Here is a 21,059-nt window from a genome sequence, read left to right as displayed (position 1 = left end):
TTTATGACATGGACCTGTGCAGTGTGGTCTCAAACAGAAGGCGCTGCTGTGTGATTTGAAGTCCTCATACCTGGCGTGGTTGGAGTATGCATATATCAACCATTTTTGCTTGATAAGAAAGGCACGATATTCGTGAGTACGGGACGAAGTATCGTTTGTCGTGGGAAAGGGCTACTGCTGACTTTGAAATGGCGTGTCAAACGTCAGCAACGTGATGTCGGACGCTAGATCGTCTAGCGTGAACGCGACATCTCCCAGCCACTGTCCGCATCGCGTCCACCATCTCGCGTTCGCGACAGACGCTGGCCTCCGCGCGGCATCACAGTCAAGACGCGTGCTGACTACGCCGCAACCACCGCTATGGCGGGGTATACCTGCGCATGCGTCTTGTATGACTGGACAGCATGTGCCATAACACGCGACATCACGCGCGAGGCCTGCTTGTCCACCAAGGGCTACCGCCATCAAATCAGGCAAAGAGATCAGTCTTGAGACTTTACACTGACAAACCGAAGGCAGGCTTTTTGACGCTAGCTCAGAACGACGCTTCACTGTTTCGACCTTACTCCGCAGATTTAGAAGATGCAGACCCAGCCGAATCATTTGAGCAACGATCATATCCTCACCAAAGACGAAGACGCGCCGAACATGACAGAAGTCGAGGCAAAAATTGCTATTTCAAATACAGAAACAGCTGTTCCATACACAGTCTTCACCAAGGCCGAGCGGCGCATGATTACATGGTTGATCGGATGCAGCATGTTCTTCTCACCATTTACAGCCAACATATACTTTCCATGTCTTGAAGAACTCCAACACGCTGTCGGCGTCAATGCCAGCCTGATCAACCTTACCATCACGACATACCTCATTGTTCAAGCAATCGCACCAGCCTTCTGTGGAGACTTGGCCGACAATCTCGGACGACGACCTGTGTACCTAATCACTTTCGCTATATACGTCTGCGCGAACCTGGGTCTCGCTCTTCAGCAGAACTATGCTGCTCTGATGGTCCTGCGTGGCGTCCAGAGTTTCGGCTGCTCCGCAACGGTAGCCATCGGATACGGAGTCATTGCCGATGTAGCAACGCCAGCTACTCGAGGAAGCATGTTAGGGCCTGCAATGATTGCGACAAACCTCGGTCCAAGTATAGGTCCTCTAGTCGGTGGTGTAATGGCATCAAGAACTGGATACAGATGGGTGTTCTGGTTGCTAGTCATTATTGGAGCTGCCTTTCTGGCCGTTCTAAGCCTCATCTTCCCTGAGACTGGGCGCAAAGTCGTGGGAAACGGCAGTATTCCAGCACCCAAATGGAACATGCCTTTGTTGCAGTCAAGCCGGCAGCAACAGCTAGAAGCATGTACAGTACAGAGGGCTTGGAAGAAGAGAAGCCTCATACCCAACCCCTTCCAAGCTCTGCTGGTTTGTTTTCACCGAGACACCGCTGCAGTCCTTTCAATTAGTGCCGTCTACTACGCCGCTTACTACTGCATCCAAGCATCCATCCCCGCCATCTTCACGGAAATCTACGGTCTCGATGAGCTCCAGGTTGGTCTATGCTACTTTTCTATAGGGACTGGTGTCATCCTTGGTGGTTACATTAATGGGAAACTAATGGACTACAACTACCGCTTTACAGCCAAGGCGAATAACATCACGGTCGACAAGGTCGCTGGTGACGACCTGGTCAAATTTCCCATCGAGAAGGCACGCTCTCGGTTGTCGTGGCTTCTGATCCCGACATCGACTGCAGTCATTGTGGGGTATGGATGGGTCTTGCGCGAAGAAATTGTATGCCACCTCCACTACCCACACGGTTGGGAAACTGACGGTTATGCAGCATATAAGTGTACCACTGATCTTCCTGTTCGTGCATGGATTTCTCGCTACATGCATCTGTCAGGTAATTGCTTTCACACTGTACAACCGGCAACAGTATTGACAACATTCCAGACGCACAACACCCTCATTGTGGACATTTCTCCGCAGAACACAAGCACTGCCGCTGCAGCAGGTAACATCACACGATGCGCTCTTTCAGCAGCAGCTGTTGCCGCCATGCAGCCTCTTCTGGAAGTGATGGGCAAGGGCTGGTTCTTCACGGCTCTCGCCGCAATCTCTGGTATACTCAGTGCCATCTCAACAATCTTCATTCGACTCAGAGGTATGGCGTGGCGCAATGAACGGCAAGCACGTGAGCAAGACGGATGTATGCAAGGAATGGCGCACAGAACTGAGGGAAAGTGAGGTGATAACCTCACCTCTACAACTTCGCGTTCAACTTCCGAGAATCGCGCTTACCCTTTGCCTGATTTGCAGCGACATACCCCTCGTATCCATCTGGAAACTTGGTTATTAGGCTTCGCATCCCCTCAATCGCCCTACATTTGGTCAATCGATGCGCCAAACCTGAGTAAGGCTAGTGACTTACAACTGTCGAGTAGTCTTGTTCTGTTTCCAGCAACATGAGACTACAAGGTTGTTTCGACTTGTCCGTTAGCGTGACCATGCGCTGCAGAACATTGCAGCACTCACACTGCGTAGAGTTCGTTCCTGTCGTCGTAGTCCTCTTGCGGCTTCGATGCAGGGACGATCTCAAGATACGCGTGTAGATGCGTTTTGTTGAAAGCATATCTCGTAGCGCGCCACGGTGCTGCTTCGTACTCATGATGCCCAAAAAAGCATCCCGCGTCATATAACATCGGCTTTCTCGTCTTTGTGTCGATGCTGACATTACCATGCCACATATCGCCGTGTAACAGTACAGGTTTGATCTTGTTACCACCACTTTCCATCGGACGAAGAAGCCGAGGAACTACCTTCGTCATAATCTCCGCGGATAGAGCATCCATTTCCGGATCTTCACCATGTATCGAACGCTCCAGGTCTATAAGACAGCGTAAGTTGCGGCTGAAGTACTCTTCCCAAGTATCGCACCATCGGTTGTAATTAACGACGTTTCCCTGGAAGGCTGCAATCTCGCGTCAGATCCAAGGTACCATCCGCGCAGCACAACAAAATACCTACTGTCGATATGAAACCCAAACTTCCCTGTTGGCGACTCATTACTATGCACTTCAGCCAGTACGCCAACAAACTCCTCGACAAACGGCTTCATAGATGCGGCTGTGGCCTTGTCCGCATACACAGGCGCATCTTCCATATCGCAGAAAGACTGGAGATAGAAGAAGCGCTGCGAGTCCGATGCGAAACAACCATATGCATATGGTCGAGGCACGTGGTTCGGTACCGCGGCGTACAAAGCAGCTGTTGACTCGTACTCGGCTTTGACCATGTGTTTCGCGTTTGTGTCGCGGTATTCTTTCAGGAAGAAGGACTGTGGTCTGCTGGAGATGGTAGTGTCGATCTTGGTTAGTATCGACCAGTGTGTTGCGCCTATGGTGCGGACTAGGTCTATGCTTGCGCCTTTTGGTAATGCTGGAGGGGGCTGTGAGCGTTCGGTCTCATTGCTTTGGAGTGCTGAATTACTTACCGGAAACGATATTATCGTCGAGATACCTGCCTTCGTACTTGTCTTGCTCTTTCAGAATAGCCTGGGTAAAGCTATCGGGGATTTTGACCATGTTGCGACAAGGTGAAGGGTGTCGCAGCACTACTCAAAGTATAGTAAGGGCTATCGAGTCTCTTTGAACAGTCTTTGCGCGCACTTGGGGTGATAACGTGCGCGTTTACTAGAAGCGGAAGAGAAACAGCTGTGTTGCACGAAGAGGGGTTCAACTGTGCCGCGTGGCTGACAATACGGTATGACGGCATCAGTCGGAGAAAGTCACATGGTAGCACTCGTGACTCGGTTACATAAGGTGCGACAGCGAATTGGTAAAGGTAGTAAAAGTTTGGGCGCGGTGCTCGGTCCACGATCCACTTTCTATGTCGAAAAGTCGCGTATTCTTCTCGATGCCTTACAAGTTCTACTTGCAAGGTTCCTGTCGGTTATACATTTCTCATTCGAGAATATCTTCGCGTGTATGGAAGAGTTATGAGCTGTGGAAGTTGTGAGTGGCTCGTCGCTCTGCGTCATCGCCGTACCAGCTGATGAAGTGGATGGAGGGTTATCCGCAATATGTTTGGATTGCGACATGTCACTGCTCAATGCGACGGTCTCAACTAAGGATGCGTTGTTTTGGTAGACAAGTCCCGAAACTTGCTGAGGTTTTCACTGGCTTCTACGTGAGTCAAAGGGTGTGGGAACGTGGTAGCAGCTCAACTCTATGACCAACCACAACTATGGCATAGTTATGATAAATAATTTCAAGCAGTAGTGCACGGATGTGCTTTGGGCTGAGCTTAAAGCATCAAAAAGGTATATAAAGAAATTTTCGTCTGTCAGTCCTGCAAACCTCTTAACATCCACACTCAACCGCACAAATAAACCACACATACCCCAAAAAAGCTACGCAAAAGCCACGCAAAAACCAAGGATTAATCAGAATTGAACGATACTTGGAATATCACTCAGCCGAAAGAGGGGAAGAGATCACAACAAGCAAAAATGACCACCCCAACTACCTTCACCCGCTTCCCCGATCTTTCAGCAGAGCTACAAGTTTTGATCATAAACTACGCTCTAGAGGAGGATATGGCGCAACGTGAAGATGAATTGGTACTGCATCTACATGCACCATCATCCTGCAAAACAAACGATATCAGCGACGCCTCAGTATCCACCGCTCCTCGCACAACAATACGGCTACCCAAGCTCCCCTCCGTGTACTACACCAGCCGTCTATTCCGCAGCGAAGCCCTCCGCACACAGCCTCTGCATCAAGTCTTCACAGACGACGCCGTTGCGACACTACATTCGCGCAGCTCCATGTTCGTGTACAATCCAGCGCACGACGCCGCCGTAAACTCTATCCACGAATGCCGTTTGAGAAGCCGTCTTTCCGATCTTACGACCTTCCATGCCAGTGGGTCGATGGCTATCTACATCCTAGTGCACGACACGGTTGTACTCCAGGTACACGAATGCTGTTTGAACAGCCTAACCGCCGACCTGTGGCAGCTATTCCACGTCATCAAAGCGGCGCTCTGGGCTCCCGAGCGTTGGTTCGTTGTCGCGATAGTAGAGCGAACGAGAGTTCTTGGGTTGGATGGACCCGGAAACCCCATGAATCAGATGTGGTGGGTTTCGCAGGCCCTTTTCCGCGATATAGCGAAGGAGAAAGTAGCGCCTGTTTCATGGGGAAAGATTTTGCTTTTATTTGGAGATGTTATATTTACACGGCGGGTAGAAGAGTGGACGAAAAGAAGGATTGAGGACTTTGAGCGGCTTAGAGACAAGGGTGTATAGAATGGCAGGTAACGTCTTTTGCAATAGTCGTCTTGTCAGATCTTGGTCTCTACAAATAGGCCTCTTGTACACTCCAGCCTCTATTACTGTAGTTTGTATTCTGTACCTTGTCTTCTCGTACATGTCAACGTCAACCATGGTGACCGCGTTCTCCACTTATGACGACCTTGTAAAATACGCGGCGCATATTGCTAGTGGTATTGATAGATCTTGTATTCGTTGTAACCGTAGGTTTATAGTGATGCAAGCAATAGCTTAGCACCAACACATACAACACCAAAACAACCCACATCTACAAGTGATCCATCTAATATATTCCAACCAAACCCGCCACCTCACTTCGCCTTCCCACCAGCCCTCTCCCTAATCCTCTCGTCCTTCTCAAACCTCTCCTCAAACATCTTATAGAACAAGCCAAGCCACTCCTTCTCGCGATCACTCAACTGCCGCGCAGGGTTCTTCCAGCTATTCGCCAGAATCTCCTTGATACGACGTCTCAGCACCTTCAGCGCGACAGCTGCCCGCCATTCACGAACTGCGAAGCGGATGACGTTGCCGGGTAGACTGATCACGCCTGCATGGAGCTTGAAGTCCATATCGGCAGCGACCATGAGTACCATGGGAAGTGGGTAGGCGATTGAGGTCGAGTGCGCGTTGTAGAACTTGTTGCTGGACTGCATGATGTTGTAGTAGGATAGGAAGTCGGCTGTTCGCGAGCCTTTGTTGACGGAGGTTGGTCCGAGGCTGACGGTTTGGTTGTTTGAGATGTTTCTCCAGCCCTTGCCTTCGCGGGTCAGGATCTTGGGGTAGAATGCTGTGGCGATGACTGAGTTGACTAGAACGTCGTTGTCGGTGTGGATGTCGTATTGTGCTGGCACTTCGACGAAGACGCGGTGGCGTGTCGTATTGCGGTAGCGGCCTATCGCGCGACGCTCGTCGGGCGTAAGCTGTATGAACCCGGCGTCAACCAATGATGAGAAGAGCTGCGCTTTGAGATCCTCGATGTTGCCCAGGTTTTGCGGACTGAGGAAGTTCTTGTGGCAGAATTGCATCTCGGACCGTCCCGGGGTAGTGCATACTGCTTTCCAAGCCCTGTAGGCGTTATAAGTCGTCAGGAGGTCGGAGTCGCCCTTCTTGAACGCAAGGCGCGCGATGTCAGCTCTTTGCTTTTGCTGAAATGGTGTCATGAACGGAGACTTCGAGGAGACGATGGCAGCAATGGTAATAGCAACATCAACACATGCAAACGTACTTGCAAGCAGTACAAGCTTGCCCAAGTGCGCGTCCAACGGAAGTTTCGCAATCTGGCGACCAAGGGGTGTCAGTTCTTCGCTCGGCGTTAACGCGTCGACCTCTACAAGTGCATCGATGGCGCGACGGATGTTCCTTGAAGAGGGCGGATCGAGTGCTTGAGCCAGGGTAGCCTCGATATCGCCAAGTTTGCAAATCTTTACGCGCATAACCAAATCTTGGAGTGAAAGTCTGAGCATCTCGGGAGTTTGCTGTTCTGCCATGAGGCTGTCGTGGCGGTATTTCGTGAAGAGATGGAAGCACAGGCCCTCCTGCACACGGCCGGCACGACCACGGCGTTGTTTAGCGTTCGCTCTTGAGATGAAGGATTGAGTCAGACGTGATAGCTGTCTGCGCTCGTCAAACCTCATCTCCTTGTGCTTACCGGTGTCGACAACACAGGTGATATCCGGGATCGTGACTCCGGTTTCGGCGATGTTGGTAGCGAGCACGATCTTGCGTACGCCCGGAGGTGGAACAAGGAACGCAGCTTGCTGATCCTCACTCGAGATGGTGGAGTGTAGCGGGTACACATACCAGTCAGCTTTGAAAGAAGGATGACTAGCCAGTATATCGTTGAGCTGACGAATCTCAGCAAGTCCCGGGAGAAAGACTAAGATAGCGCTGCTAAAGCGACTCAGTTGCGGATCAAACGCGACCGTCTCGATCAATCGTGTGATCAGGTCGTAGTCAATGGCATACTCGTCGTAATTAGAGAGCACATCGCGTGTTAGTTGGCTGTAACCTGGAAGCTTGTTGGGAATACCGGATTTATCGCTCGTGATCCCGTCATCCTCGTCGTTGTCACTCGTGGCGGCAGCTTTGGTTGCGTCTGATGCTCCAGCGTAATGAGTCAACTCGACCGCATCCTCCAGGTATCGAGTCTGAACCGGGAAGGTGCGACCTGGTACTGTCAGGATCGGTGCGTCGTTCAGGTACCTTGAGAAGCGTGCGGCATCTACCGTGGCACTCATTAGTATGACCTTAAGTTCAGGTCGACGTTCCATGAGTGAACGAAGTATGACCAGAAGGAAATCGGTGTCGATGGATCGTTCGTGGACCTCATCAATGACCAGATGCGTGACCTCTTGTAAACCTCCAGATGACTCTAGCATTCGTAACACCACACCCACCGTCGCGTACACCAAGCGAGTCTGGGAGGAAGTTTTTGACTCAAGCCGAATCGCGTATCCGACAAGTGAACGTATGGATCCTAGATCTTTGGGTCCTTCGCCTAATTCTTCGCTCACACGTTGGGCAAGTGAAATCGCCGAGATACGTCGGGGCTCGGTGCAGTAGACTTTGCATGCCTTGCCTTGCGATAGCTCGTGCTCGAGGACGAAGGCGGGAATTTGCGTACTCTTTCCGCAGCCAGTCTCACCGCAGATTATGGTGACCTGGTTCTTGTCCACAGTGGATAAAATCTCATCTCTGAAGTTGAAGACTGGGAGGTTCATTCGACCAACGAGCATGCGCTGGTACGATGGAGTTGAGGCTTTGGCGAACCATTGCTCTCTTAGACCGTCGTAGTGTCGTACCGGTGTGCTATAGCCAGAGTTAGATGTGCTGGAGCTTGTCGCGGCCTGATTGCGCGCCTTGAAGCGATTCGTAAGCACCACACCGTCCGACTCTTCGTTCTCGATCTGATCTTCAATGATTGAGCGATAGTGCTTGATGGCATCACGGTCTGCCGCATCTAGGCGTGTTTTCCGACGCTCCAAGAACTCCCTGTAGACCTCTCTCCAGTTCGACGGAAGGCGCAGATATACCTTTTCCTCCTTAAGCAGAGAAGCAGAGATTGAGAAGAGGGCCGCGGCCGAGATGAAGCTTTCACTCTGCTCAAGGGATACAGCAGCAATTTCGTTCGCTGCCAGCGTGACCTGCTTCCTGTACGGAGTACAAACCACACCGGAAATTTCCGTGTCGTACTCGAAGTCTTGTTCCTTAGACCAGAAAATTGTCAGCGAGTGCCGGCAAGTATACGTAGTAGGCGAGATCATTTTATAAGTCAAGCGTGCACCAGAGTCCCTGGACCTGTTAGTGATTGCCGGAAGAAGTAGTCGAATGACCTACCTTGATCGGACTGCCTCTTCGAGCACTTTGCGGGGGGACATTCCGCTCATCTTGCCAAAGTCGCGCAAGATTAGATTGTCAGCACTTGAACCATTGGATGTACTCTCAGGGGCAGGCGTTGCGTCAGGCACTGCGGAAAACATGCCTCCGAGCAGATCAGCATCCTCTTCGCCTTCGTGCTCGCTTGTGGGTTTTGACGATGCGGCAGGAGCTTCAGCCTTGGCCGGCGCGGGAATATCGAGGGTGGTGTCTTTGGTCTGCACGGGCGAATCATTGGGCTGTGTGTCCTGACGTTGCCTCTTTTCGGCTTGACTTTGTGCAATCTGATTACGCTTCGCGGGCCATTGCGCTTCAGCTTGCTCTTCGTCAAAGAGGGCATCGGAGGTTAGTTGTTGCAACTGAGAAAGTAACTTCCGAACAGCCGGAGTCTGAGGTGGCGTAGGCGCCGACTTCTTGGATTTTCCACCTTTTTGCGACTTCCGTGCAGAGACATCGACCAGTTGAGGATCAATCTCGAATAGTTTGCCCTTGATCTTCAGATACGCTGGAATGAGCTCATCGAGTTCGAGGTCGCTATCAAGGTCACTAACGTCTATGTTAGAGTCATCAGAATTCGCCGGTACCGAGGCATTGAGAGCTGCTTCGGAAGGTGAGGGTCCAGTTGCGGTTGCTCCGTTCGCTGATGGCTGGGGCGGCGGTGTAGTTGGCCGAGAAGTGTCAACATCCTCAAGTGTCGAACGCTTAGGCTGCGATTCTTCGTACGAAAAGGAGTGATCCTCGCATTGGTCCAAAGCAAGCCATTCCAGCGCTTCTTGAAGCCCCCATACACCAGAGGATGCATCGACACCGGCAGCGTTGGCACATAGCCATCTCAGAACGGGCTGGATCTGGTCTTGCGAGAAGCCTAGCTCACGTAGGGTAAGATCAAGGGTCCAAAGCTTAGACATGGCATCCTCTTCAGTCAGGGTTTTAAGCAGGGACTGTTGCCCTTGTCTCCTGTTTGAGTCATTCGACTCGGCCTGGGCCAGGAGGATAATGCTGTCAAGAATTTCGCTGGGAAGCCAGTCGTGAACAGTCATGGCGTGCGACTGGCCACGGAGGAGCCTACGGTCTGTCTGGAATTTGGAGACATGTCGACTAGATTCGCGGCGGACCTTGGGCGCATGCTTCTCAACAAGCAGCTGGAGTTCATCACGCTCTAGTTGGGCTTCGAGTTCCTCTGGAGTGGGCGCAACTTCTGACTTGACCGCCTCGGTCTGCTGGGGGGTCTGGGGCGCCTCCGTGGGCTCTGGTGCAGCCGCCGCTTCCTTTGACGGGACCGGGGCGACTACCTTGGCTGGGACATCTGGGGAAATTCTTTCAGGCTTTGGCTTACTTGCAACGGATGTCGTTGCGAATCCACGTGCGGGGTTGCCGGCGGGCTTCTTTTTCTTCGCCATGGCAAAAACTCTTAGTTTGATTGAGTGGTGGTAATGTGAGGTGCAGGGGTCTCAGGCGGGCTTCCGTATAGAGTATATCGGTGCTTGATCCCGGGCGAGATCAAGATTGGGCGAGTTGTCGTAGTTTATTGGACGCATAGGGCGCAACGGTTCCAAGAGGGGCAGTCGGTGGTGGTCGAGGGCGCAGGCCAGTGGGTTTGGTGGTGGAAGGGCGCTCCACACCTTGTGGAGGCAGGAGCGAGGCGATGTCATTACCCTAGCAAATAAACGAGAACTCTTGGCGCAGCATTTCGCGATATCGACGCCGACACGCAACCCCGCCAACACCCCGCACCCGCCTTCACATGTGGACTGATAGACATGGCTGTGAATGGGGACGCTGAGTCGCGGGCAATCCACCGCGACGAGCTGCGGCCGAAGCTCATAACGAGCTCCACCAAGCGCCGCGTTAACGAGCTCTCGGGGCTGCAGACCAAGGTCGCAGACGACTGTGAGTGTCTCTGGGGACTGCACGTGGAAGCGAACGCTGGCTGACTCAACAATCTTGCTATAGCCCTCGTCACTGCCGACCTGCAAGCGCTCCTCGAACTCCTCTTCGAAACATATCCGCTATACGACGACCGCGAATCACGCCGCGCGGTCGAGGGCGTCCTCAAGTCGCTGGTAAACGGACCCCATGGCGACAAGGTACTGCCGCCGGTGGTCAAGTTCTTGACGCAGGAATGCTCCAAGAAGGCCATCGCGCACGCCAATGCCTTTGTGCTCAACGACTGGTGTTCCGTGCTGCTGCTGCAGTTTGCAAAGTCGCCTGAACGGTGGGCCAAGCTCGGCCTGGATGTGGCGCTGGCAAATGCGCGCGTCCTCGAGACGTGCGTGAGCGCTGGGGGCGACCGGCGAGCTGGCCGCCTCTCCATAGCGGCCCTCGTTTCGACGCGCCGGGCCCTGCGCGCCATCTTCCGCTCTGAGGCAATTGGCAAAGACGCCCTCGACAAACTCGTCACGAACCTCGCCGCAAAGGGCAGCGCGCCCACAGCTGGAAATGCTGTCTTCCTCGGCGTCATCGCTGGCGTCTCATCCCGTCTACCGACCGTCAAGCCGCTGCTCGAAGGCCGCAAACAAGACTACTACACCTACTACACACGAGAGATTGTCGGATCAAGGAGCCAGCTGCCGGACCACATCTCCAATGCGTTACACGATTTCTTCGACAGCTTCCCCACTCTGGAAGAGCTGCAAAAGGATGTCATACCACCCATCGAAAAGGCCTTGCTGAGGGCACCTGAAGTAGTACTAAACGACATCGTCTCACCCATGTTCTTGGCCCTCCCCGAATCTATGGACCTGTCCGATATTCTGCTAGGAAACATGCTGAAGCCACTGCTCTCCAATGTCAAATCAAGCAATGCTGCCATTCGCGCAGGCGCTTTGCGAACCTTCAAAGCGTTGGCTTCGCGATCAAAAGATGATGCCAAGGTTGACAAGGTCGCAGACGAAGTGCTTACTCCTTTGAAGCAAGGCAAAGTTTCCGGTGCTGATCAGAAGGTTCTTCATGCTCAGATGCTCTCAGCGCTGCCAGATTCAATAGCCCTGGCAAAGAAAATCCCAGCAGGTATCGCTCCAGTAGCCTTGAAAGAGCCGAGTGAGCCGGCTGTCGTAGCTGAAGTGTCTGCAATAACGACCCACCTGAATTTCGGCCTAGCGAACGGAGTTGTTCTTGACAAGACCGTCTCAGATGCCTTCATCAAGGGCATGGCCGATAAGCGCGTACCCGTCAAGAAGCTTTGGGCAATACGCGCAGCAGACCTTTGGTGGAATCTCTCCGATGAACAGCAAGCTCAACCCGACGTACTTGCATTCTGCCAAACAACTCTGCCGAAGCTCATTGAGATTTGGCAGGAAGTAAATGCAAACCCACTGCCTGCGACCCAAAGTGGATTGGTCACTGTAGGACACTACACTGTTGCGCTTCTCATCGATAGAGTACAGAACATGAAGGACGAGAAGCTGGGATCCATCTATAAGAAATCTGATGTCATCTCGCAATCGCTCGCCACCCAACCAAAGCCTTCCATCCTTCTCAACCCCAAAGTCTATTCGAAGTTGTCCTCAGAAGAGGACGTTTCCATTGCACTACGCGCCTTGAAAGCCATCGCGCCAGACGTCACACAAGCTTCAAAAGAAGTCGCAGATGCATGGGCACAGGCGTTCATCTTCCTCATCGTCGCTCCCAGCGTCTCCGCCAAGGCGAAGGCGGCTGCTAAGCAGGCTTTGACACAAGCATATCTCCAAACCTCGCCTGAGAAGATCAGCAACATCATCATAGAAGGATTGTGGTCGTGGTATAGGTCAAGTGAACAAGAAGACAAGGAGAGCGCTGCGTTCGCATCCAAGGCAGGTTCAGCTGAGCTTGGCGCTGTATTGAGCTGCATATGTCTGCCTGCAGAGACACTGAAGAAAGAGAACGCAAGTGTGGACACTGTGGCTCTGCAAAAGCAGGCCATGCGTCTCGTCGTATTAGCAAGAAAAGAGATCATGCCAAGAGTGTCTTGGATTGACCTATGCCTTCGCATGGGTGTAGATCCCGGCCAGGTCGTTCGGGATAACTTGCAAGACTTCGTGAGCACTATCAACGAAGCAACTGAGGTATTATTGCTCAACCATCAATCTTTTCGAGAAACTATTGCTAACGTCCGACACAGAACAAAGACAATGAGAAACTACCCGCCATTGATACAGCAGCCTACAGCGCTTATACCGACATGGCTTTCGTGGCGCCAGAGGCAGCTCTGCCGGCAGTGGTCAAGCAGTTCAGTGAAGACCTCGACCCAAAGCAGATGGAATCTGTAGGACCGACCGAAGCAGCCATCTTCCGTACACCAGAGGGCACAGCGTATATCGACGTTCTTTCGAAGAAAGCACCTGTGGTAATCGATAAGAACACGAAAGACTACGATACCCTGAAGTGGGAAGAAGAGCTACGAGCACAGCTTGCACAAAAGAAGGGCCAAGCCAAGAAGCTGAGCGCAGACGACCAGGCCAAGGTCAATGCCCAACTGGCTAAAGAGTCTGCTATCAGGAAAGAAGTCACTGGCACAGAGCACAGGATGAGGCGAGGTGTGGGCATCATCCGGAGTCTCGCTACTGGACCTCCAACAGAAGCGGAGCAATGGATGGGGCCTGCCGTGGATCTCTTGATCCAAGCCATTCGTGCTGGTGCTGGTCTCCTGCTGGGAGACGTTCCAGCGACTGCTTTGATCTCGTGCTCCGAGCGGGTATCCAACCGTCTAGGCATGATGCGACCATTTATTGGTGTAGCAGTATTGCGAACAATCGGTTCTATACAGCTTGCTAGCGAGTACGAAGACGAGGATCTTGGTGGTAAGTACATCCCCACCGATAGTTCAGCTTTGGACATTACTGAGAATCTTAGATCTGGTAACACGTGTCCTCTACCGTCTCCGGTTCTTGAGCGAACAGAGGCCGCTCGATGCAGTATCTTTGGCGTACTGCTTCCCTCTGCTTTTCCTTGTACTAGAAAAAGGTGGTATTGGCAAGTCTGCGCCCGAAGAAGCTGACGAGCAGCTGATCCTGGCTATCGAAGTGTTGACTTTCCACACCAACTCCTGTGAGTTCTCAAAGCACGAACACTGATACTTTGCTAACACATCAAAGGCACTGACCCTCGTCTTCCCCGCAAGGCCTTACTGGAGATTCTGGTGTGGTCCATGCAGAGATACCAGCAGCATTACAAGATAATCAAGGATTGCGTAACCAATCTCGCTAGCGGACTGGCCCCGAACATTACCAATGACGAGCTGGGCGCCTTGCTGCGTGGTACCATCGTGCCGGAGACTGGCGTCCGAACCGCGGTTTTGCAAGCCATTGACGCTGAACTCGACATGAACGACCTGACCTTCAGTGAAGAGATCTTCATCGCTTGTCACGACGATGAGTCTGAGAACGCTGAGCTGGCCCGAACAATTTGGGACGAAAACTACCTAGAACTCAAAGCAGATGCTGGCGTACAGATGCTGCCTTATCTGGACTCTCTCGACAAGCCACTCAGAAGGGCAACCGCACGAGCTATTGGCGAAATCATTACCAAATTCCCTGACACCTTTGACGACATTCTACGGAGACTGCGCGAGACCTACGCCGAAAAGGCCAAGCCACGCGTCCCAGAGCGTGATGAGTACGGCATGCCACGAAAGGTCGATCTTCGCGATCCCTGGGAGAGCAGAGACGGTATTGCGCTTGCCTTCAAGGAGATGACACCAGGTTTCAAGCCCGATGATCTTGTAGACTTCTTAAACTTCCTGATCTACGAGGGCCCCTTAGGAGACCGAAGTCCCGCGGTCAGAGATGAGTTGATCGAAGCTGCGACCTCAGTCATCACCGTCAAAGCGCAGACCAAGGTCGAGCCTCTCATGGAACTATTCGAGAACGCTCTTGAAGCGCCTGACCGAAAGTCGGAGATGTACGATCAAGTCAACGAAGCAGTCATCATCCTTTATGGTGCACTGGGTCGTCATCTTGCGGCTGGCGATGAGCGCGTTCCAAAGGTCGTACAGAGACTGTTGGCAACTCTCAGTACGCCTTCCGAGACAGTGCAATATGCCGTTGCTCAATGTCTGCCACCGCTGGTCCGTACTTCCGAGCAAGAGGTGTCGAATTACATCAATCAGATGATGGATCAACTACTCACTTCGAAGAAGTATGCCTCGCGTCGCGGTGCTGCCTATGGTCTGGCGGGTGTCGTACGCGGTAAGGGTCTGGGTCTGCTCAAAGAACATCGGATCATGTCCACTCTCAAAGGAGCTAGCGAGAACAAGAAAGACATAAACCAAAGGCAGGGAGTATACCTGGCATACGAGCTCTTCTCGCTGATCCTCGGTCGCTTGTTTGAACCATATGTCATCCAGCTAGTGCCTCAATTGCTTGCTGGATTCGGCGATACCAGTGCAGACGTCCGAGAAGCCTGTCTCGATGCTGCCAAGACTTGCTTCTCCACGCTCAGTTCCTTTGGTGTCAAACAGGTTCTACCAATACTCTTGGAAGGTCTTGATGAGGATCAGTGGCGTAGTAAGAAGGGTGCTTGTGACTCTTTGGGAGCCATGGCATATCTCGATCCTAACCAGCTGGCTCTTAGCTTGCCCGATATCATTCCACCCCTCACCGTTGTGTTGACAGACAGCCACAAAGAAGTCCGATCTTCAGCGAACCGAAGTTTGCAGCGCTTCGGTGAAGTCATCAGCAATCCTGAGATCAAGAGCGTCGTCAACATCATCTTGAAGGCTCTCAGCGACCCGACAAAGTACACAGACGATGCCCTCGATGCACTGATCAAGATCCAGTTCGCGCATTTCCTCGACGCGCCTTCTCTCGCTCTCGTGGTCCGCATTCTGGAGCGTGGTCTGGGCGATCGCTCTGGAACCAAGCGGAAGTCCTCCCAAATCATCGGCAGCTTGGCATACCTCTCGGAAAGGAAGGACCTCACCTCCCATCTGCCAATCTTGGTCGCTGGACTACGGGTTGCGATCGTGGACCCTGTACCGGCTACACGTGCTACCGCGTCAAAAGCGCTCGGTTCGCTCGTCGAAAAGCTTGGAGAAGATGCTCTGCCAGATCTTATTCCAAGCCTTATGTCTACCCTCAAATCCGATACAGGTGCAGGAGATCGACTTGGTTCTGCCCAAGCTCTGTCAGAGGTTCTTGCAGGTCTTGGAACAGGACGTCTGGAAGAGACACTGCCAAGCATCCTCCAGAACGTGGCCAGCAGCAGGGCTTCTGTCCGCGAAGGTTTCATGTCTCTGTTCATCTTCTTGCCAGTTTGCTTTGGAAACAGTTTCGCCAACTACCTCAGCAAGATCATTCCTCCCATTCTCGGCGGTCTTGCGGACGAAGTGGAATCGATCCGAGAAACTGCCCTGCGAGCTGGTCGTCTCTTGGTCAAGAACTTTGCTACCAAGGCAATCGACCTGCTACTACCAGAGCTTGAGAGAGGTCTCGCAGACGACAGCTACAGGATTCGTCTCAGTTCCGTGGAGCTTGTCGGAGATCTCCTGTTCAATCTCACAGGTATCAGCGGCAAGGTGGAAGAGGAAGAAGTCGAAGAGGGCGCGAAAGAGGCTGGTCAATCACTGCTCGAAGTCCTCGGAGAAGAGAAGCGCAACAAGGTCTTGTCTGCTCTATACATTTGCAGATTCGACACGTCTGGCCTCGTACGAACAGCCTCCATCAACGTATGGAAGGCATTGGTGGCCAGTCCTCGTACTCTGCGCGAGCTTATTCCTACGCTTACTCAACTTCTCATCCGCCGTCTGGCAAGCTCAAACATGGAGCAGAAGGTCATCGCCGGAAACGCGCTGGGAGAGCTCATTCGCAAAGCTGGAGACGGTGTACTTGCTACGTTGTTGCCTACCCTCGAGGAAGGTCTACATACCACCGATACAGACGCCAAGCAGGGTATCTGCATCGCCCTTCGCGAAATCATCGCAGCTGCTTCGCCAGAGCAACTCGAGGACTACGAGAAGACTCTTATCCAAGTTGTACGAACTGCTCTGGTGGATCCCAACGCGGATGTGCGAGAAGCAGCGGCGGAAGCCTTCGATGCTCTACAACAAATCTTTGGCAAGAGGGCTGTCGACCAGGTCCTGCCTTACCTGCTCAACCTTTTGCGTTCGGACGACGATGCCCAGAACGCGCTGTCAGCGCTTCTCACCCTCCTCACAGATCAACAACGATCAAACATCATTCTACCAAATCTCCTACCAACACTTCTCACTTCGCCTATGACTGCCTTCAATGCCCGCGCTATTGCATCGTTGGCTGAGGTGGCAAGCTCCGCTATGACCCGACGACTGCCCAACATCCTCAACACCATCATGGACAATGTCATTGCTTCCAAGGATGAAGAGCTCCGATCAGAACTCGAGACGTCCTTTGACAAGGTACTTCTGTCCGTGGATGAGTTCGATGGTCTTAATACGGCCATGAGCGTCATGCTTGCCTTGTCGAAACATGACGATGAGAGGAGACGCGCACGTGCCGATATTCACCTGGCCAAATTCTTCGCAGAGGCAGATGTTGATTTCTCGAGATACTACCCTGACCTCATCCGGGCACTTCTCATCTCCTTTGGCGATAGCGATACAGAAGTCGTCAAGGCTGCATGGACTGCTCTTAGCACTCTCACAAGCAAGCGTCTGCGGAAGGAAGAGATGGAGTCGCTTGTTATTTCCACTCGCCAAACACTCAACCAAGTTGGTGTTGCTGGTGCAGACCTCCCTGGATTCTCACTGCCGAAGGGTATCAACGCCATCCTGCCTATCTTCCTGCAGGGTCTCATGAACGGCTCAGTGGACCAGCGAACTCAAGCTGCTCTGGCCATCTCCGACGTCATCGACCGCACCAGCGCGAAGTCACTCCAGCCGTTTGTTACTCAGATTACAGGACCCCTCATTCGTGTGGTCACAGAGCGTTCCGTCGAGGTGAAGGCAGCTATTCTGCTCACACTCAACAACCTGCTAGAGAAGATCCCGACCTTCCTCAAGCCCTTCTTGCCCCAACTCCAGCGTACGTTCGCCAAGTCGCTTGCCGATACATCCTCAGATGTACTGCGAGCGCGAGCAGCCAAGGCTCTTGGTACATTGATCAAGCTTACACCAAGGGTGGACCCACTCATCGCTGAGTTGGTGACGGGATCCAAGACAAGCGACGAAAATGTCAAGACGGCTATGCTGAAGGCCTTGTTTGAGGTCGTAAGCAAGGCGGGCAAGAACATGAGCGAAGCAAGCAGGAACGCCATCCTAGGTCTCATCGACAACGAGAGCGATGATTCTAACGGTAAGTTTAGACTGATTCTGATCCTGCTTAGTGTGACTAACATGGGGTAGATGCAATGGCAATTACAAACGCTCGACTTCTAGGAGCCCTGATCAGCTGCCTTCCAGAGGACGTCGCGTCCAGTCTTCTCAAGGCTCGCGTGCTTACGACCCACTTCAACAAATCTTCTGTACTGGCGCTCAATGCCATTCTGCTAGATGCCCCCGAGGCTCTGACAGAATCGTTCGCAGACGAGACTGTGAACGTTATATGCCAGGGTGTTGGACATTCGCAACCGTTCATCTCGGATAACTCGATCCTCGCCGCTGGCAAATACCTACTGTCGGAGAAGAGCAGCAAGAGCTTCGACCATACCAAGCCCATTTTCGAGGCTCTTGCGCCAGTAGTGGAGCCTGGCCATCCCGTCGACACGAGGCGGTTGGCGCTTGTGGTGCTTCGTACAGTTGCTCGAGAGCACAACGAATTGATCCGTCCGCACATCCCGCTCCTCATACCGGTGGTCTTCGCATCGGTGCGCGATCCGGTGATTCCAGTCAAGCTGTCGGCTGAGGCGGCGTTCCTTGCCATCTTCTCGGTTGTGGACGAAGAGACGGCCGTGTTCGACAAGTACATGGCTGGACCTGGCAAGAGCCTGTCTGCTGGTCAACAGCGCAGCATGGGCGACTACTTCAAGAGGGTTGCCCTGAGGCTAGCTGGGCAAGCCAGAGAAAGGAAAGAGGCCGAAGGTGGAGCAGGCGGTCTCGGCTTGTCGAGCGACGAGATGGAAGACGAGCGAGAGATTTGGAGCGTAGGAAAAGTGGAGTTGGGGGATGTGTTTGGTGAAAACTAGCGATACCGTACAGCGGATGGGACGGTGTACATGGCCTAAAAGCGACTGCACTAGCATTGGGACGGAGCGTATATGAAAACGAATCATGTTAGTATATAAGTGCATAGCGAATGAAATTTACATTGAATGTTCTGGGACCGAAAGGAAGGGTGCATGTGGTGGAGGTTTCATGGGGCTCGTGGAAGTTGTTAGGCTGCCCCAGCATCAACTCCGCAAACCCCCGAGCTCTGACCTCACGCTCTCCACGACTGCATGCTTGTCCATCAGCGTAGGCCCCGCACAACGCCTGCATTCCTTGCCCGTCATCGGGGACCATCATTGCATACGCGTGCGACCCCGCTGGCACTCTTGAAGCGTCGCGCAGACCCCGGCGTCGCTCTCCCGCCGCCCTCAGCCTTCTCCACAGCCCGCACGCGCATCTGTCCAACGCGCGACGACCTCGCAACGCGCACACCACGACGCATTGAGCGCCACCACGGCGCGCTTCCACCGCCATCATGGCAGGCACCATACGGCCCAATGACATGAACGTCTCCACCACGCCGACGCTCTCGTCGGGCACCCTGCCCAGCCTCACATCTCTCCAGACGGACCTCACCAAGAAGCCCAACGCGCCGCGCGCCCCCCGTGTCGACGTCGAGCCCCTGTACACCGCAGTCAAAGGCTCCATAAGCGATGCAGACTGGACCATCTACAAGAAAGCCCTCTCCTTCTTTCTCCTCGGCAACCTCAACCAGGAGGAGCTGTCCCACAAGCTGTCCAAGATCCTCACCACGCCCGCCCTCGAACACGCGCACAATGCGCTCTTCACGGCTATATACGCTAACATATGGCGCGACCTGCCCGAAGCAGGCATCGCCAGTTGGGTGTCGAGTAGTGATAAGCCGACTAGCGGGACGGTCAAGGGGACAGGGGACGAGAGCGAGAAGAGACTCAAGCACGAGGTCATGCAATTGAGTCGGAGGGAGAGAAAGAGGCTGAAGGGCATACCGGCAGGCGAGAGCCCGCTGAGTACGGGGCTGGAGGGCTTGGGCGCGGGTGCTGCTGGGCCGGTGCAGGAGTATGTTGATGCGAGACGGGCGAAGCAGCTCGATGTTGGGCCGAGCAGCAACCAGGGCGGTGGATTTGGAAAGACGAGTACGTGCATGAAATTTGATATACTTTTCGTTTACGTCTTGAGATGCTAACAACTTGGTCTCAGACTGGGAACTCGAGATTCGCAAACGGTATACCTCGGCCCTCTACGCAGAGACGCACGAATTCCCCACCGCAACGACAATATCCTACCGCCTGCTACCGATATGCTACGAGTTCGGGCTGCCTCAGGGCCATACGTCCGATTGCCCGGACTACCTCAACATCGCTACCGAGACATACATAAAAGAAGCCCTAGCAAACTTACTAGGCAAAGTGAGCAGTAACGGTCCTGGATACGTGCGCACAGGCGAATTCAAGAAGAAGCTCGCGCGAGAGGAAAGACTAGTAGACCGCGGCGAGCTGGCCCGAGGCATCGGAGGCGAACTCCCCGTCGAAGCAGAAGAGCGACGAAAGAGGAAACTCCTATGTATGGAGGACCTGAGACTCGCGCTGGAACTCGGAGACTCGTACCTCGGACAAACACCACTGATTGCGGGATCGATAATGAACTCGAGGTTTCTGGACACCCACGGCATCGAGGACATTTACAATGCGCCCGCGAAACCGCTTACGAATGGGGCTCTCACGAATGGTATCAATGGCATTGCAAATGGAACTAAGCACGACCTCAACGGCGAGACTTGGACAATTGACTTTGGCGACCCGATGCAGATTGATGATGAAGTGGGCATGCATTGGCAAGGAGGTAGTGTGCAAGATATGCAAGAGATGGACGATGCGCTTGACGATATTCTGAACCTCGGCGATCTATAGGAAGGTCTTCAAGTCGACTCTGGCGACCCGGTGCAGATCGACGATGACGTGGGCATGCAATGGCAAGGAGGCAGCGTTCAAGACATGCAGGAGATGGACTACGCGCTTGACGATGTTCTGAACCTCGGCGATCTGGAGGAAGGTCATGAAAGCGAATGATAGAGGGAGGAGCATAGAGGCGTTTGTGAGCTTCGGCATTTGGGCGGCGCATGTGGGATTTGCATTTCGGTGTCTGGGTGTAGCTATGGGATGATACCCTGTCTTTTGCTTGTTGTCTCGTTGAGTTGGTGGTCGGCATTATGACTCGCGATGTATTTCGCTGAGCATTGTTACTTTTGTAGGGAATGGAGAGCAGATATAT

The 21,059-nt window shown here is 53.1% G+C and overlaps 5 protein-coding genes across 5 annotated transcripts; 3 read left to right on the top strand and 2 right to left on the bottom strand.

Annotated features, from left to right (window-relative positions):
- Nucleotides 1–582: 582 nt before the first annotated feature.
- J4E88_010389 (uncharacterized protein) lies at nucleotides 583–2,247 on the top strand (the record flags this gene model as incomplete). Its single annotated transcript, XM_049403981.1, has 2 exons — nucleotides 583–1,791; nucleotides 1,954–2,247. 2 exons carry the CDS (start codon nucleotides 583–585, stop codon nucleotides 2,245–2,247), a joined length of 1,503 nt encoding a protein of 500 aa, XP_049250206.1.
- A 125-nt stretch (nucleotides 2,248–2,372) lies between these two features.
- On the bottom strand, nucleotides 2,373–3,584 carry J4E88_010388 (uncharacterized protein; the record flags this gene model as incomplete). Its single annotated transcript, XM_049403980.1, has 6 exons — nucleotides 2,373–2,381; nucleotides 2,432–2,471; nucleotides 2,536–2,576; nucleotides 2,820–2,971; nucleotides 3,028–3,438; nucleotides 3,494–3,584. 6 exons carry the CDS (start codon nucleotides 3,582–3,584, stop codon nucleotides 2,373–2,375), a joined length of 744 nt encoding a protein of 247 aa, XP_049250205.1.
- A 2,062-nt stretch (nucleotides 3,585–5,646) lies between these two features.
- Nucleotides 5,647–10,113, bottom strand: J4E88_010387 (uncharacterized protein; the record flags this gene model as incomplete). Its single annotated transcript, XM_049403979.1, has 2 exons — nucleotides 5,647–8,629; nucleotides 8,675–10,113. The coding sequence occupies 2 exons, from the start codon at nucleotides 10,111–10,113 to the stop codon at nucleotides 5,647–5,649; spliced, it is 4,422 nt and encodes a 1,473-aa protein (XP_049250204.1).
- Nucleotides 10,114–10,473: 360 nt separating this feature from the next.
- Nucleotides 10,474–18,787, top strand: J4E88_010386 (uncharacterized protein; the record flags this gene model as incomplete). The annotated part of the gene is made up of 6 exons (XM_049403978.1): nucleotides 10,474–10,603; nucleotides 10,667–12,756; nucleotides 12,813–13,491; nucleotides 13,544–13,738; nucleotides 13,786–17,958; nucleotides 18,009–18,787. The coding sequence occupies 6 exons, from the start codon at nucleotides 10,474–10,476 to the stop codon at nucleotides 18,785–18,787; spliced, it is 8,046 nt and encodes a 2,681-aa protein (XP_049250203.1).
- A 497-nt stretch (nucleotides 18,788–19,284) lies between these two features.
- Nucleotides 19,285–20,698, top strand: J4E88_010385 (uncharacterized protein; the record flags this gene model as incomplete). Its single annotated transcript, XM_049403977.1, has 2 exons — nucleotides 19,285–19,924; nucleotides 19,989–20,698. 2 exons carry the CDS (start codon nucleotides 19,285–19,287, stop codon nucleotides 20,696–20,698), a joined length of 1,350 nt encoding a protein of 449 aa, XP_049250202.1.
- Between the last annotated feature and the right edge of the window lie 361 nt (nucleotides 20,699–21,059).

Source organism: Alternaria novae-zelandiae, assembly GCF_023758075.1.
Source record: "Alternaria novae-zelandiae strain BMP 2774 chromosome Unknown scaffold_33, whole genome shotgun sequence".
In the NCBI taxonomy this organism is placed as follows: domain Eukaryota; kingdom Fungi; phylum Ascomycota; class Dothideomycetes; order Pleosporales; family Pleosporaceae; genus Alternaria; species Alternaria novae-zelandiae.
The sequence above is the reverse complement of the archived record's forward strand: the minus strand, read 5'-3'. Positions and strand labels throughout refer to the sequence as shown.